This window comes from Pseudorasbora parva, chromosome 4 (assembly GCF_024679245.1).
Source record: "Pseudorasbora parva isolate DD20220531a chromosome 4, ASM2467924v1, whole genome shotgun sequence".
Taxonomy (NCBI): Eukaryota; Metazoa; Chordata; class Actinopteri; order Cypriniformes; family Gobionidae; genus Pseudorasbora; species Pseudorasbora parva.
In genome coordinates, this window is record NC_090175.1 from 43,088,977 (window position 1) to 43,107,499 (window position 18,523).

Genomic DNA, 18,523 nt, shown 5'->3' on the forward strand with positions numbered 1-18,523 from the left:
CCTCTTTTTGTTTATGTAAAATATTAATTCTTTGCCTAATGACTTTGAGGTAAAATACTATCCACACATGCTGTGAGAATTAACCAAAAGCTTTTGTCTGTTGTTGATTTTTTTGTTGTTGATCTGTTGTCTTACAAAATATTAAAATACCAATTTTTATGACAGGAGACTAAATGAAGTAGTTTAGCCGACTGGCATAAGACACGCAATTCCAGATTTAGAGTCATATTAATATTCCTCATCAAAGCGTCAATCGTCATAGGTCAACAATTACCTCAAGAAGTTATGATTATCACCACATCAACATGATAAACACAACACAAAATCCCACAAAACCCCAAAAATGTGTGCACAAGCAGCTCCAGCCAAAGCCAGATGAAGGGCACTGAAGTCTGCACTCTGTGCCCTGTGAATGTGACAACTGTAACTGATTCGACTTGATAGGTTTCAGGGCCAAACAATAGGTTCAGATTAAGCTGGGCCAATCGAGAGACGCTTTGAAGAGCTGCAGCACAAGGAATCGGTGCTTTGTTACTACTTTTGTGTTTGGAAATTTCGTCAAAAAGAAGGGAGAGATATTTGAAAGGGGAGGGGGGTGGTGGCTTCGGTTCAGGATATTCGTGGCAGTTAATTTTGCGTGCAGGAATGTATGTGTTCGGTGGTATCGTTGGCCACAGTGGTCTGCTTGATCACAAGAGAGTTCCGACAGTGTTGCCTAAACATATCCCGGGAGGGGGGATGGGGAGCCGCTTACAATGCAGGCTCTGTTCACGAGAGTGAGGGCAAAAACATGGCCCTCATCCAGAGAGCACCGCTCTTCAGTGACCTCTTTAGGACCATATGCAAAGATTTACTCATGCTCCAACAGGAAATCGACACATAAACTATGTGGCCAGTTTAGAGCTGATATAAATGATGTAGGGAAGACCAGGGGAAACGTGTTTTACACTTTTTGCTATAACTCACAGACCACTACAAATCTACCTGGTAATATTATAATAGGATGCCTCAAAGTAGTGTTATACACCATAGTCTCACTTTTAATGTTCTAATGGCCTAATTTTAATGTTCTGAGTGCATGTCTGAAGCGCATTGTGCAGGTTCACTTAGGGCGTGTCGAAACCACTTTTACTAGTTTAACGACAGAAAAAACTATGTAAAAAATTGTCAATGCACCAGGTGCATGGTCTGGAAGTGTTGTATGTAGTCTCTTAATGATTCATGGGTGTGTTTTGGGCATAACGCGAAATAAACCAATACGAGTCTCATTTCCCATTCCCTTAAAAAGCCAGTTGCGCTTGCACCATGGCAGATTTACTACAGTATTTACATGGTGGAATTTGTCTCCAGCGAGGAATACTTTTATTTTAAATATTTTAAATGTTTAACTTCCCTGTGTGTGTAATAAACAGAGTCTACTCACGTTGTGCACTTTTGCATATTACTAACGCGCCCTTTAAATGACACAAATAATTCTGCGCTATTGACTTTAGACCAGTTTTTGTTGGTCCATGTTGTTTTTAGTTGCCTCAAAATAGAAATGCGCCAACAATGTGCCTGAACACACCTAGTTTTTAGTGTTAAAAATGTCCCAATTGTGTAACATCTGTCATCCAATTATAATTTATATATTTATAATTTGCATGTATTTTCTATATTTCTTTCCACCAAACTATTTTTGTTGGCAAAGAACTAGGCATATGCTGAGTAAGTGGCATCTTATTTGTAACAAATGCAGAGGTCAGAATAAATCGATAAGTTTGGAAAACTTGGTAAAGCCATTATTGAAAGGTATGGTTAATGTTCTCCTAAGATAAATATACAACTGAATTAAAGAAAAAGAGAAAGACTGTCAGAGGAAACAAAATGAAAGAGCAGGGAGCCAGACAGCTTCATCCTCCTCACACGCTCCAGGAATGAGACAATGGAAGATTCCAGGAATCCTGGCCAAAAACTCTCCGTCCGCCAGGCCAAGGAATGTCTGCCAACATGTTGTGATGTGAGGTATTTGAAGAACATTCAGGGAACCTTTAGACATCATTAATGTCTACAAAATCGGACCTAATTCCAACTAGAGAAATTTTCCAAAGCTTAGTATTTCAAACCTTTTTCCCAGAAAAAAGTACAACCTGGCCCGCTCTGAACCTTTACAAAATAAGCTATAAATATACCTCTAAAATCATAACTGCAAAACATGTATTTGAAGGTCAGGTTTAATGAATATTTTTGTGCTTTCACTAGACCTATCTACATCCACATCAATAGCAAGATGCTGTGCTCCTTTCTTAATCCTGAAGGCTGATATAAGCTTATACGGAAAAGACCTTTGGGACCCACAATGCCAGTGCAGAAAAAAAGGAGACTCAATTTGGAAAGTTGGAAATGCTTAGGTTGCTTTTCCTTCCTTGCCACCAGTGAAATGTACAAGCACAAACAAATCTGAACCATTTTTGCCCCTCATAGTGATCTCTAAAAAGACGCCCAGGCCCTTTATGGTGAGCGCACAATGCTCTGCTTCCATAAACACTTCATTAGCAATTCAATTACCTGCGTGCTGACAGATCTGGTGCCATCTGTTGCGTCCACAGTCAGGTTGTAATGGGATTTCTGCTCTGCGTCCAGCACTTGGGCCACAATCACTGTCCCACTCGCCTTCCCCACCTCAAATCGACTGTCAGAATTACCACCTGTTGAGAGAAGGTTTTCACCACAACCAAAATGGACAGGAAATTAGATGGCCATCATCACAAGTTAGCCAGTTGAAGACAGGAGAGAGAAAAAGAGAGCTGCACAGGTGGCAAAAGTCAGGGTGTCACGGTTGTGGTTTTGCAGCAGCTGTTTCACACTTTTTGTGTAAACCTCAATAATAGCTGTCTGTGAGTCAAAACTCAAAAGATCTATTAAAGAGATATATTAAAGATCTATTGAAAGTTGTATTTATTGATTATTGAGAGTAAATAACAAGAGTGTCCACAGTAAAAAATGAAAAGTTAATTATATCTACTTAATTATATTAATGATATCAATTAATAAAACTATTATTAATAATAATAATAACAACAATAATAATAATAATAATAATAATTTGTATTTCTTTGCAGACATTTTTGACAATATCAACAGGTAGTGATGCATGCTTCCTAAATTTGTTAGTAGGACATTCCAAACTCCTTTTTCAAGTACTATATTATTTTCATTTATAAAATATATTTATATAAATGTGTAGGTGCATATATATATATATATATATATATATATATATATATATATATATATATATATATATATATATATATATATATATATATATATATATATATATATATATATATATATATATATATATATATATATATATATATGAGCCATTAGTCAATATCAATAACCACACTGCTTAGCTGACTAACTGTCTATTAATAGATTTTGGAGCCGTCACAAGGAAAATATATTTTAAAATTCTTGACCAATGGAAAATAATCTAAATTTTGTTTGAATTTTAAGCAAACATTCATTGATTAATTTGCTATCATTAATTTGTATTATACAAATGTATCAGTCATCCTGCCCCTTTTGATCTTGCCAGCAGCCACTGAATCACCAGCAGTATATATTTGTTCTGATTAAATGACCAAACACAAATTTTACAATAATACAAACAGCATACATGAAAGAAAATGAGAGCACTGGGCCTTCAAAGTGAACAACACTAAGTGCATAGGCTGGCAAGGAAAATAAGCTACGTTTTATGTATGTACTAGTAGGACAATCTAATAGGTTGGACAGAGACGACTAATTTTGATTTAATGATCTAAATTGAACTCTTTCATTGCCAGCTCGTACGCCCTTAGAGAGAAAGAATCAAAACTTGGGACCTGGTGCAACCAATGTGAAACAATCACAACAGCACGAGTACAAAAGCACATGACAGATCGCATAACGGCCACGCACAGAAGTATTAGGAGATCAGTGGCAGATACCTTCTGCAGTGCAGTTCAGGTCGCAAGCCATCTGAACGATGTAAAACAATTCTTTAGCCGCTATGTCCTCTTCCAAAGCCAAGAAGAGGAGCAAGGAGACAAACAGGAGGAAAGCGAGAGAGAAGCAGCAGAAAACAAACCATTCCGAAATAAAGAAGGAGAACAAGTAGAAAAGAGAGAGAAAGTAAAGGTTGTCAGTAACAGACTGGTTAAAAGATAACAGAACAGGAAGAGGATGCAAACTATTATGTCTTTTTATGACAGTTCTATTGAGAAGAAGTTAATTCATGCAAAGAAACTTCATCGAAAGAGTCTCATTAGAAGATTGAATCATTTTAGTTGTAGTAACAAAGGCACTTATTAGGATCCAAGCTTTTGAATGTAAAGGCTGTCAAACCGACACACTCAACAAACTCTCAGATGATTTACTTCCACCATACCTGTTATTTCAAACCAGACTGGTGTGTCCACAGACTCCATGGTGATGACCCCGACCATGTGAGCCACGGGGTCGCTTTCCATGACAGAAAAGGAGTAAAACGGCTCATCAAATGCCAGAGGGACTGTGCTTGGCTCCGGCTTGGGTATCCATTCGATGTGTAGACGGCAGGTGGACGACTTCTGGGGTCGGCCATTATCCACTGCTTTAATCTAAAGAATGAAATGAGTGTCAAACCAAAAACTACTCTGTACATAATGTATTATTGTTAATAATGTAACAACAGAAGCCATAAGTGTTGATCTCAAAAATTGGTTTTGGGATTTTTGGTTTAGAGAATAATAGTAAGTTTTGCAAATCTGTTTGGTACTGTAAGTGGTATTAAAACGTTAAGCTCAATCAGGGAGAGATCAGAGTACTACTAAATGTGGGAAAAACACAACGTTACCAGAACACCTGTCACTGTGACGTTTGGAAAGCGACAGATGTTAGGTAATGAAACAATGGGAGGTCTGGCAAAAATGTCACTGGCCTTATGGGCGGGCAGGAAGTTCACTATGCGCTCGTAAACTTCAATCAGAGGGACATTAAGGAAAAATTTATTATGTGTCAAATCTGAGATCTCAGGTTTCTACATTCTAGGACATATAACGGCCTCCTCAAACGCTGTAACTCAAGCTACAAAGCAAATATATTTGCAATAAAAAGGATCCATTCCCTATTTTGCTATGTCTAATTTTTCCAAGTGTGCTAATACAAATAAGAATATGCCCAACAGAAATTTGTACATCCTCACCGTTAGAATATCATAATCTCCAGCAGAAGAAAGCTTCTTAAAGGAAACCATGCCAGTTTTGGGCTCAATGAAGAACTTTCCCTGTTCGTCTCCGTCCTCAATGCTGTAGGAGATCTCAGCATTTGGCCCTTCGTCTCGATCTGAAGCGATGACACGGTACACAGGATCTCTCTTGAGCGCACGCTCTTTCTCTGGCTTTTCTCGCTCTGGGAGTTTGATTTTGTAGACTTTCTCCATAAACTGTGGTTTGTTGTCATTCTCATCCAGGACTTTGACAATGACTCGAACAGTAGTGGACTTCGCAGGAACGCCCTGATCAGACACCGTGATCTGCAATGCAAACATTTTGAACGTGAAGTTATAAAACACCCTTAAACTTATTCTCATCACTTTTGAAAATATGTACTATTGCACATCAATTTTAAAAGTTCGATTTTTTTGGTAGAGAAAGCTTTAGGGGGCTGATAGAAAATCCTGTAATTGAGGGGGTGGAAAGATTCATTCACTCAGTTCTAGTTTTCGTCTTTCCTTTCATGTCAAATAACTCCCAAAACCCAAGAGAGGCGGTGTCATAATGAACATTTTCAATTAGAGTGACAAAACGAGCGGTACTAAAAGAGGTGCACAGGACAATAATAGAACACACTCAAGAATATCTGACACAAGTGATTGAAAACCTTCATTATAGCGAGCGCTTCAATCAATCGTCGTTCAGAGGTAAAGAAAAATCTCCTGTTCGGAACACGGGGGCAAGTGTTCCTATCTAAGTCAATTGGCTGACAAAATTGAAGTAATTCCCTGTGCGCTTAGCTGTCAAGCAATCTTTTCAGAGATGTGCAGAAAGGCGAGAAGGGTTTACGGGGGTTAGAACAGACTGATATGCATTAGTCTGTGTGATTGTGGGAATGTTTTTTTTTCCAACATAATTTCTCTGTTATGACTTCTGATGACAAATACCACCATAAATGTGATAGCCAGACAGGCTGCATGGCCTCAAAATGAGTGTGCTTTTTATTTGTTCTCAAAGGTAGTATCATCTAATCCAATTGTGCTGTTTAGTACGAATCATTCAAAAAAGGCAATAGACTGGTTTAGTTCAATTGTACTGCAAGCACACTATATTTCGACAAAAAATGGCCAGATAAAAAGTTCACAAAAATGCACACCAGTTTAACAGCAAAGCACTTTTGTAAACAATATGAACAGTAATAGGTACAGGAGTTCCAAACGAGCAAAGACGGTGGCATTAAGCAGACGCTGGTGGTTTGTTGAGCATATACTCATGCTCAGAACGCCGTGTCCAATCTCAGCTGGTATCCGTTAACCAGCTCATTAATTTCCTCTGGATATCTTCAGTTAATCTTGGAAAATGCCCATTTGAGGTAGCTTAATGGTACGCTGGTGCATAAGCTGATGAATGCAAACACACAAAGAGATGCAGACATACACACTATTTCCTGCTAATGAACTCAGCAGACTTGTGTAGCTTTGAGTGCAAAATATGAACTACCACTTTCTACGGCTGAAGCAGATGAACAATAGGCCAGCACAGACATTAAAGCATCTGTTCCACACTGTAAAAACGGTCCAGCTTTTGGTGTAAACAACGAGTAGACCTATAATGTATATTTGTTTTCAAATCTGTCCAGTGCTGTCTAAGTGTTTTAGCCAAACATATTTAATTGAATAGGAGGACAAGGGACTCGGTCAGCTTCAACATTCCTCTCTCTGAGTGTGTTATGCCTGCAATGCACTGCTTTTTTAAAACCTTTTCCAGCAACTGGAAAGAATTCAGACATTTGAAATTAAATTTCCAGTTCAATAAAAAAATATATATCCCGTGTCTGCTTTAAACATTAATTATTTAACTCGATTTTTACATTTCCTTTAGCGCTCGCCTGAGTAAAATCATCCACAGTGTGAAAACGCTTAAAGTAATACCATACCTGTCCTCAAGACATAAGATTTGCAGTCTTACACGACATTTACGCATTTGGCAAACGCTTTAATCCAAAGTGACTTACATTGCAAGGAGTTACATTTTAGTCAGTTCATGCAGTGTCTGGGAATCGAAGCCATAGCCTCGGTGTTGCTAGCGTCATATGTTTAAAACTGCTGTCCGTAACTTTTTTTGTGTTTAAAGGAAGCGTATGCAAGATTGTGGTCAAAACTGGTACTGCAATCACTTTCAAATGACTGTAGAGCTGTGTATCCCCTCTCCCCCTCTCCCCCTGACTCGAGGTTGCCAGATAGGCTGCAGGATCCAGCAGGAACGTTTGTAGCTGTGGTTACTAGAGCAGAGCTGGCAACCCAGATGACGAAACATTACTGACTTCGTGATTGGTACATAGGTGGAGGGTAGAGCTTCAGACCAAAACACAACATGTCAACATCAACATCAGTTGAGGGCTGCAACAACAACTTTTAAATGACAATATCCTGGCCAGACTACTGTTGTCAGTGATATAAGTATTTGATATTAACATGATTTCTTAATGTCTAGTGACATATAAGTGCCATTTAATGATTAATTGAAATACATTTCTTACGTTCAGTTCCTTTACGATTTACAAAAATTATATAATAAGAATGTACAACATTAATCAATTTTCCAAACCGTGTTTTTGTCTTACCCTGAATAATTATGGTACACTTATAGTAAGTGTTTATATTGGGACTATTTCAGGCCAGACTGGCAGGTACCGCTGCAGAGGAGCACAGTCCCTGTGTGATCCGCCATATATATATAAACAGGTAGAAGCAGCTCCGGCTACAATATTCTTCCACAAGACACATGCAGTTAGCAGGATAGATTACAAATCCTCTAATTACAAGCGATAGGGGTATTTCATTTGTAGAGAAATATGGTTTTGAACTAATCTTAAAGGTGCCCTAGAATGAAAAATGTAATTAACCATGCCATGGTTAAATAATAAGAGTTCAGTACATGGACATCACATACTGTGAGTCTTAAACATTATTGCCTCCTACTTCTTATGTAAATCTCGTGAATCCAAAACTCAAAAGTGCTTCTCAACATAAACCCAACAGTGATGCAAGCATTGGGGATAATTTATATGCACGCCCCTAACATTTGCATCTGTCCAAACATGTGCATTGTCAGGCGGAAACTGAGCGAATCATCAGAACAAGCTGCTCGCATGGACACACTTCATGTTCCAGGCTGTTCAGGAGACTTATATCCTTCCCACAGATAAAAAATGTCAGCAGTCATGGTTGATGTTTATAATCCGATACCACAACAATTTCATTCAAGATCGTTCGTTTGTTCGGCCCATTTCAAGCAAGCTTCGCTCAGCGTCTTAAACTGAAGAAAGTGGCAACTATATTCCTGCAAGCAGTACATAGCGATTTATCCACTTATTGACTGTTTAAACAATTTCTGATTAAATTGAAAGTTTCTTAGAGAGACAGCATTGTCTAGATAACGCAAGATGCTTACAGTAACAATAGGAAACTCCAAGTACCATACAAAACTAAATAGTGTGTCTAATGACAAAGGTTAATATTACTTTGTATTACAAAATACAACCGAAGATACCGTTCACTCGATCGTTCTAGCAAACGTCACCGTTTTCAACATTTAAGTTAAAATGATAGTCATTTGACAAGGATATTCATTTTGTAAAACTATAAGTTATATATTTATATTTTTGAGAACTAAAGTATGGTGTTTCCTATGATGTTTTTGCCTATTTGTATTTCAGATTAGGCTACATCACAGTCACTGCGTAACATTAGCCTACATAGTGACTAACGTTATATAAACATGCAATATCGTTGACGAAAAAAAACAAGTCTAAAATGTAGGCTAAATGACACACTTTAAGCAGAACATCTCAAATGGAGATTGATAAAATGCAGCTTACTTGTTTATGGGTGTTTTCAGATCATCCGCGCGCAAGAGTATGGTTGTCAGATTAGACATGTTTAGGTAAAACCAGAGAGTATACGGGTTACTTTTCACAGAAAAGCTCTGTTTGGGGGATTTAATTACTGAAATCTGGCAACCGCACAAACGCGATCTTTCTTGCCCGCGGATGATCTTAAAACACCAAATAAACAAGCTGCATTTTATCAATCTCCATTTGAGATGTTTTGCTTTAAGTTTCATTTTGTCGGTCTGTGTTGTGTCAGGACGGTCAGGACTCACGAGCCGCTTCACTGAACTGCTGTGAGCTGCTGAAATAAGCCAATCAGAGCAGAGCTCAACATTAATATTCATGACCCTTCCAAATAAGGCAAAAACAGAGCATTACATCCTAGGGACAATTTATAGGGTTGTAAATGGACCTGTAAAACTGTATCTGGAAATGTGTTTCCCTTAAATAAGCCACATACCCTCTATGTAGATATCAGAGAACAATTTAACATATTGTTTCAAATCATTCTAGGGGACCTTTAAGTGAATGATTCTGTCTATGTCATGGATACTATGAACAAATCTAAATGGGCCATGTTCCTAATTAAAAATAAATGAATGAATTCAAGAACAAGATACATATTGTTTGTGTTAGATTCTGTTGACTGACTCTAATGAACAAAAGTGGTATGCTGTTTGTTGTTAAGAGCTATGAAAGCTAAAGCTGTTATTTGAATGATTCAATGACTCACTCATAAGACAAAAGGATGTAACCTGCCAATGACACCTATTCGGAACATATTTTAGGTGAACAGATTAAGAAGTCATTGAAATGAATCACCACTAATAGGTGCAAGCATCTTGAACATTATAAATTTGTTCAGAGCTTTCAGCAAAGGCAAGGTAGTAATGCAATTCACATGCCTGGAAAACAGGCAAAGCACACCCTACTCATGGTGTATTCCCAGAAATAAATTACATTTCTTTGCAAATCAACTTAAGTGTATCGTGGGCATATTTTCCTGTTTGGTTTTAGAAGTTCAAAGAGCAACAGGGCAGACTATCCAACGTGCTGTGCATGCCTCGGCATGTTCCAGAGTAGCTCTCTCTCTCTCTCTGTTCTTTATTTTCTCAAATTTCTCTCCCTTCCCCCTCTAGGAGCATTTGCACCTTACACCTTCCTTCCCAGCTCTTAAGTGTGTGTGAAAGTTTGCAGGGCTCTTTCCCATATCTCTCTCTCACTCTCTAACACACATACACACACACACACACACACACACACACACTCAAATGCCCTCAACCTGGCCTCATATAACTGCTCCTCCCACCCCCTCCCCAGGCATCTTCTGCCTCCAACTAACCTCAGCGAACCCCTGAGCACGAGCTCATTCCCCTGTCCCCTGCAGTGCTGTGCCCAGCAGGATTGCACTGCCCCTGGGAGAGAGACAGCCAGACTCCTGGGTGAGAGGCTGGGTGAAACAAGACCCCTGGAGGAAAGATGTCAATAAAGAACTTCCTGTTGCTGGACCCCTGACTAAACACCGGCCAAAAACCCAAATTGCTGGGGTTGTCATGACTACTGCAGTGGGCCACCGGAGCAGTGCAAGGAAGAAAAGGAGAAACTGGATCCAGAAGAATGCGTGTGAACAGTGACAGGACTGACGGTCATTTGTTTATTAGCCTCTCCCTCAGCCGGTCTAAAGCAGCACGGTAATCAAATTAAGCATAAGATCATAACAGTCCAAGAAGGTGTTTGAACAAAGAAGACAGTTGCTTCAAACAAAAGAAATGTATCAAAAAGAAGAAGAAGAAGAAAAAAAGAGATTGTGTAGGATTGCCTTATATTTTTCCATACTATAGAAGTCAGTTTGGCACATCAACTGTTTTGCTACAAATATTTTTCAAAATATCTTCTTTTGTGTTCAGCAGAAGAAATAAATTCATACAGGTTTGGAACAACCTGCGGGTTTGAAAATGATGGCAGAATTTTAATTTTTGGGAGAACTTTTTCTATTAAAACAACAGCGAAAAAGACTTGTATCGTCACACAGAGGTTACGTAAGAGCATTTATGGTGCAACCCCAATGGCAAATAATAAAGTCGAGATCCATTTTTAGATTTATTACAGTTCATCACTATTATATACCTCAAGATAGGTTTTGTTGTTGTTGTTGCTTTAACCCATTTTTTTCCCATACCATTACAATTTCATAAATCACAAAAAAAGAATGCTAGCCTAATTAAATCAGCACTAGGTAACTTTTCAACCTTCATAATATATTTTTTAAGACTCTTGTGATGATAAATCGACTTACAATAGGTTGAATGACACGTCTGCCATAGCCTGATGGGGTCTGTATCGTTTTTAATCGTACTTTTAAACTTCGGGTTTCGGGTAGTAACCCGAGAACAAAAAGAACTACAAAATTCGACAGCTTTACGGCATATACGTCACTTCCACCAACACCCACACTTCCTTAAATTCGGACATGCGAGCCCAACTTTGTTCGTCGGATAATATAGTCATGTCCGAAGCAGCAGAGACAAATAAGAAAGAAAAGGTGTTGTTGGAGGAAAGCAATAAGAGGAAACTAAAAAGTGATGGGATTAAAGGCAGGACGAGGATCAACATGTGACCAGCGTTTGCTCGTCGGCGTGAGCTGAAGGAGGCGTGCCCGACCGATGCTGTCATGCTTGTTACGGTGAGCTACCACTCAAACATTGAACTGAAGTATCATATAGATTCTGTAAAACGGTAACCAATAGACTACTATAATGACGCTGGCATTAAAAGTTTCTGGCATAAAAGTTACAAAAGTAATTCATTTAATAGAAATTAGATACCAAACAGCAACCAATATATTAGGCTTCTGTCACTTTAAAATAGATTGCACTGATCTAATATACTGATACACATGCACTTTCTTAACTGTTTACATTCACTTAGACATAAATAACTGTGTTTGCGGGGATTCTGAACAAGGCATTGACACATTAAGTGTGTGTATTTGACCGTTCAAGCCCAATAAGGCACCAAAAACAAGATTCAGTACTTGCACATTCTGTAACAGTGGCTTAATGGTCGTGCATTTCAGCTGTGTGAATGTGTCAAAATGAGCTTTTAAATGATAAGCTTTCATGGTGACGCAGTATGGCAACGCCACATGAGCGTAATCGCGATAGAGACGATACTCCAAATTTTAAGTTAATCGTATCTACCAGTATATCACCCACCCCTAGCTTCCGGTGTCAGTCACTTCTAGTATTGCTGTTATGCTGCTTGATACTGCAAACTGTTTTTAAGGATATTATTGTAATAATAAATACTGGTTTGTTGTGAAAATAGTTTTTATATTTACTTTTCCATTACATTTATTCTTTTAGTTATCTACATCGGCTAATAAATTGGAAGTCTCGCACATTAACAGGAAATAGCTTTATTAAATTATACATTTTTATGTTTTTGTTTGATCAGGCATTATTAAAATGCTATATCATGGGGTACTAAGGCAGATTATTACTCATGGAAGATGGTTTGTACTAAAGTATGCTTTGGTTATCTTTAAAGTCAAAAAAGGATGATACCTCAAATTCCAGTGTGGATATATGTGTTTGTATCTACTATAAACCCATAGAGACTTTAAATGTGATTAGGCTAGCCAACAATTTATGCGGCATTGCGTTTTCTATTTAAAAGTGCAATTGAAAGGGTAAAAGACAATGTTAGGTGATAAGCATTCTTTACAGCTCCTTACGGTTAAGACAGCTGAAATAAGGCATCCAAGTTGAATGAAACTACACGCACCACCAAACTCCAATCGGAACAGTTAAAAAAAATAAATAAATAAAAAGCTTAGTTAATTAAAAACCAGTGAAACAGATTTAACCTTGAGGGGATCTTGGCACTACTAATATTAAGCTGAATTGTTGGCATTAGCTAATTACAAGCCTACTGTCTATCGGTCAGCAGGCTTTGCTTTGAAGTCAAGAGCTCTTCACATCACTGAGGCATGGAGAGAAGAAGGGAGGACATACACTGGATGACCGTATGCTGCAGGGTGTACCATCCTCCCTGGTTTTATTTCCTGTCCGCATCCCTCCTGTCATTTACGCAAACAATTAGAGTTGCAGAGATGGGCATGAAAGAACGGGAAAGGCAAATTTGCCAAATTAAACGAAATGCCACAGGCCTTGAATTGCTCAATCTATAAAGATAATTAAAGGAGCATCAATCTCTGAAGATTTCTGTGCACAACTTGAAGTATCAGCAAACTGTGGTTGGTTTTTGGGGAAGGAAGGGAGAGGGTGGTAAAGAGTTATTGAGAAAAAGAGGGAGAGAGAAAGAGTGAGAGAAGCTTGCAGCTCAATTAAAACCCACAAGTATAAACTTTGGCTGGGCCGGGTGACGCTTCCTGTTCTGGCCTGCCTAATCCCGAGACGGTACACTGAGAGAGAACAAAGGCAAACCCCCACACACATACACACACACACACACACCTACCCTCCACACACCGGATATCCAAATCCACACAGAAGCACGTTGGAAGGAATGGATGAGGGAAAATGCAGTCCGCTCACGTGCACAGTTTAGTTTGGTGGCTTGTGCCATGAAGTTTTTTAGGTGCTGAAGTTTTTTTGCTCTTTCCCCTTTTATTAGGATTTTTCCTTTACTCCCAAAGTAGATCACTTTAAAATAATATTCTAGGTTAAAGTTGTGTAGGTTAAACTACAAAACAGGGGTCAACAATAAAGTAAGCTAGCTTTTGTGAAGAAAAAAATGTGTACAAGTTCCTAGAAATTACATTACATTATATTTTATTATACACCAATGTTCAAAAGTTTGGTATCAGTAAGATGCTTTTTTATTTAATTTTTTATGATTTTATTTTGGAAAGGAAGTATTCAATTGAATAAAAATGACAGTAAACACATTTATAGTGCTACAATATATTTTAAATAATGGCTGTTCTTTTGAACTTTCTATTCATCAAATAATCTTATAATAGTAATTAGAATTTAAAATTACTATTTAAAATTCTAATTACTAATTACTATTATTTCAAAATATTACGGTTTTACTAGATTGTTTTATCAAATAAATGCAGCCAAGTTTATCATAAAAGACCAAAAACATTAAAAAAATCATACTTTCCGTAACCTTATGAACACTATCAAATCTACAACAGGTAGTGAAATGCACAGCAGTTGCCTGATATACTTTAATTGCAAGAGTATTTCTGTAGATGTTGTTTTAAAGAAATAATGTGTTGTGGTAATCAGCAAACTACAGATAACTTTAACCTAGAACATTCCATTTAAAAAAAAAAAAAGGACTTTCAGGACCCCTCTAAATATGTGTTTCTATTGATTACTCAATTTGAATTAATTCTAACTGTTACCAACTGATATCGTTTCTTAAATCCCAAGAATTGATTAGTCATTCTGTTTTCAGTTGATGAATGAACAGGACTTTGTAGCAAGCCTTCCATCCAATAAATCAGAATAATCTTTGTGCTTTGTTTCAATGGATATCAAACAAAGTCTTAGATTTCAAATTATGCCCATTTTATTATGAAATTCAAAAACATAAATGTCATTTTGGTGCTGGGGCGTGAGATCACTCTGGTGCAGCTCAGCTCAAGAGAAGTGTCACATGAACTGATCTTCTCTTCCGCCTTAAATACCATTTATAGTGTGAAATGGACATGAATGAGCATCAGAAAATGTGTAAAAAGATACATTACAACTTACCAAAACCTGTATCATGTCACATGGAATCACTCAATCACATCAGTAAAACAGCTTGTAAACAATGCTTTGTAAGTAATATTTACCTCAGAAAAAACATCTCCAGTGTCTATAAACTTGTGAATGAGCTAGAAAAAATTAACTCCAGAGAGGAGCATTTTGTTAAATATATGCACCATTCTAGGGCTGTCCTCGACTAAGGATTTAGACAATCGAATCAGAATTGTCGAATCTCTCTATGGTCGACTGATAGTCGAATCATCTATGTGTGTGTGAATGGGTTGGGAGGGGCACGACACTTGTCAGCAGAAGGGTAAAACTATTTTTATTTTCCTTTACACACTGCACACAGCAACAACTTTTAATAAAGCGACCAAAACTGCCTGCCAACTGACAGACGAACTGACAATGGCTTTCTTATTTAGGTTTAAATAGCCTAAAAGGTAATGTGGTGGATAAACATTCATAAACCGTTTTCTCATAACATGTTAAAGCCGCGATCGAAAAACAGAACATCATACAAATATATAAAAGAACATTTTGATAAATAAACCTAAAAAAAGACCTGCCTAGAGAGGAAAAGAACACTTTGAGTGCGTTTACATGCACGTTCTTCAGCCGATTGTGCCTAAAGCGGGTGAAGACATAAGCGAAGCTCAGCCTCAGGATCTACTCACACCGCCACCTGATGCGCACATTATATACACGTGAGCTCAATTTTGAATTGACTGTCAGATGAGCTGCACGAAAGCGCTCTGTGATGCAGCAGGATTTTAAACAACTTCCGCCGGTGCTGCCGCCGGTGTGTGTACACTAATTTTAAAGGCGCGGTGTGAAGCTCAGCGCCCTTAAAGGGGTCGCACACCGATGCTCAGCTCAGCGCCGCGACACGTCTTTAAAATATTGAGCACCACCATATTTCCAAAATGGTATGATCCTCGTTTCATAACACCCGCAAAGATTCGACCGTGAGATCGGTGGTCGAATCAGGCTCCGCATATCGATGCATCGAATCTTCGACTATTCGGGGTCACCCCTACACCATTCATTATATATTTTTAATGTTCTTCAGTGTTCAGTGCATGTTTGAATAAATTTGGTACATTTTCATGAAAGCCACCATTTAAATGTTTATATTTCATGTAACTTTATTATTATAAAAAAATGTGTATTAAATGTAATTTAAAGGGTTGATGAACTGAGAAATCAAATTTCCCTTGAGCTTTTGATATATAAAAGGTCATGGTAATATAAAAATATCCTGTAAATTTCAGAGCTGAAAACTTCCTTGTTAGTCAAAGAAAAGCTTTCATAGACCCCAGGCCCAGAAAACGGTCGTGTGTGCATCTTTACGTCATCGCGCGATCAAACACGCCTCTACAGAACGTCTAATTCAGCAGCCCCCACCCCCCACCGACTCATGGAGCTGATCGGCTCGCGCTAGCCAAGAGCAATAAACATTCCGAAGGAGATAGCAAGATAGTGTGGAAGAAAACAGTCGCTTCATAAGCTTCCTTCGGATCCTAATATTAGGAATGTGTGGTTGAACTTTATTTTTAATGAAGTTCCAGCTAACTTGGGGAAGACGGTGTTCACTTCATTTCACTGCGGGAATAATATTATTTCTGTTTGGGACGGAAACAAGAAACAAGGTTTCAATCAGAACTAGATTATTTTTCTCACCCCATTGGCAGATAATGTTGCCTTTTTTAAGCAAAAACTTACTTTTATTTTATTTTCAACAAAACAAAAAAAAATATCTTATGTCGTTTTACTTATTTAGTAAATGCATCTTGATTTAAGACTTTTTTTTTTTTTTTCACGCCTGAGACGCGCGTCACGCAGGCAGTGTGTCACCAGCCTGAAGTCTTGTGATATTTTGCAAGATTTCCTGTGTTTACAGTCGGGACTCGGGTTTAAACTTGGGTTTAAAATCTGTTTGTGTGTGGTGTGCTGTCTTTGTCACATCATGGCACACCACACACTATAGGAGCAAAACAGTTAAATCTAGTATGCTAAATCTGTTTTCCAGACAGGCTACCAAAACGTTAACCAGCTGACTTGTCTCAAATAGTGAAATAATATTACTTTCTTGATCACTGTCTCTTGACTTGACATTTGAAGGGCGCGCACACATGTGTGTGTGTGTGTGTATGTGTCCGGTTTGTGTTTATATTGATCGATCGCGCAGGCTATGGTAATACAAAAATAATAGTCTAATCAATCACGGGTGGATGAGAAATAAATCATTGTGTTTGTTTGATAAAGACATTTATTCCAGTGATTGAGAGAATCATTCCATATGCCGCTTTCAAAACAATCATTCCCTCATGTGAACTGACCGGGAAGCTGAAGCTAATTAAATATGCAAATCGTATCCAATCCTAGCCGTGGGCGTTTACTTCCAAGTCTCCAGTGCGGCACGCCCATCAAAACCCAATGTTCAGGAGAGGGCCTCAAAACCAGTGTAGAAAATAGCCTATTACTTATTAGTTGTGATGTTTTTGAATGTAAAACCACACGAACATCATTAGCTGACCTCAGACAATGGTATAAAAAATTAAAAAGCCAGTTCATGACACCTTTAAATGTTTGTGTACAAATCGATATATGTATACCCTCAACATTATAGTAGTACCAAATGACTTCCATAGTTTACAGCATTAGTTGAGAGATTTGTTTTCCTTGAGGAAATTAGCCATGTATTCTACCTGATATATATCCAAAATAATCAATATTGAATCGAATTGGAATCAAAATCAAAATTGATTTTCACAATCAAATTGCAAGCTTGTGAAATTAAATCGAATCGAATTATGACATTTGTGTCAATAACTAGCCCCAGTTTCTAGTAGTGTGATTGTCTGCTCTTAGGAAGCGTGTTGTAAACATCAATGGATGAAATCTAGGTGGATTTATCTAGGTGTCTTTACCTCCAAAATATGTTCATCCTGCTGCTCTCTGTCCAGTTTCCGAGACGTGGTGGCAACCAGACCTGCAAACAGATGAGCACAATTTAATAATCCCATTAAAACTCAACAAAACTTGATTCAAATAAAATCATGTTCGGTTAGTGCAACATTTTTGTTATAATAATAACATTTTATCTTTGAGGATATACCTAGACATTCTGATTTGTCAGATTTATTTAACTTCCGGGTGCAATCTTGTTGGGTAAACCCACATGAAAATGTTAAATTCAGCTACACAGAACTGCAGAAAATGGCATTGTGCCTATGTCAAGGCTATTTTAAAGCTGAACAAACAGCCATGCTTAAAGCACACACTCACACTGCCTGAAAACAGACAGCACAAACCTCACACACTACCTTCAAATAAACACACAACACTCATTATAAACAGCTTCAAACACTGAAAAGATGAGTGAAATGACAACGTAACCATCACTGCGTTTACTCTGTGTGAATCTGTTAGTAGGTGTGTGTTTTGCTGTGGTGGCCTTTTGAAGATTTCTCTCGAGACCTTTGCTTTATATTACAGCAAAATAGAATCAGAGCTAAAAGGAAATTCAACTGGAAGTGAATTCAAGTGCCGAATCAAGAGAAGAGTGTAAAAACAGGTAGACAGGCAGATCGAACAACAATACAAACGAGCACGCGTTTCTGTAAAGAGCGTCTCGATTGCAGATAATAGGCAGACTTGTGTTTCTCCGTCAGTAT

At 38.0% G+C, this 18,523-nt stretch overlaps 1 protein-coding gene across 10 annotated transcripts in view; it reads right to left on the bottom strand.

Moving 5' to 3' along the window:
- The window catches only part of fat1a (FAT atypical cadherin 1a), a 103,329-nt gene that overhangs the window by 38,933 nt on the left and 45,873 nt on the right, over positions 1-18,523 (bottom strand). For 8 of the 10 annotated variants that reach the window (XR_010904781.1, XR_010904780.1, XR_010904779.1 and 5 more), the window contains exons 4-8: positions 17,777-17,838; positions 5,213-5,542; positions 4,418-4,628; positions 3,978-4,046; positions 2,548-2,687 (exon numbers count right to left, since the gene is read on the bottom strand). Coding sequence is in view for 7 of the 10 variants with exons in the window: in XM_067441890.1 (XP_067297991.1) it covers positions 2,548-2,687; positions 3,978-4,046; positions 4,418-4,628; positions 5,213-5,542; positions 17,777-17,838 (812 nt within the window). In the remaining 3 variants the exon portion in view is untranslated. The remainder of the gene's footprint in view (positions 1-2,547; positions 2,688-3,977; positions 4,047-4,417; positions 4,629-5,212; positions 5,543-17,776; positions 17,839-18,523) is intronic. The other 2 variants (XM_067441895.1, XM_067441893.1) reach the window with 1 other exon arrangement.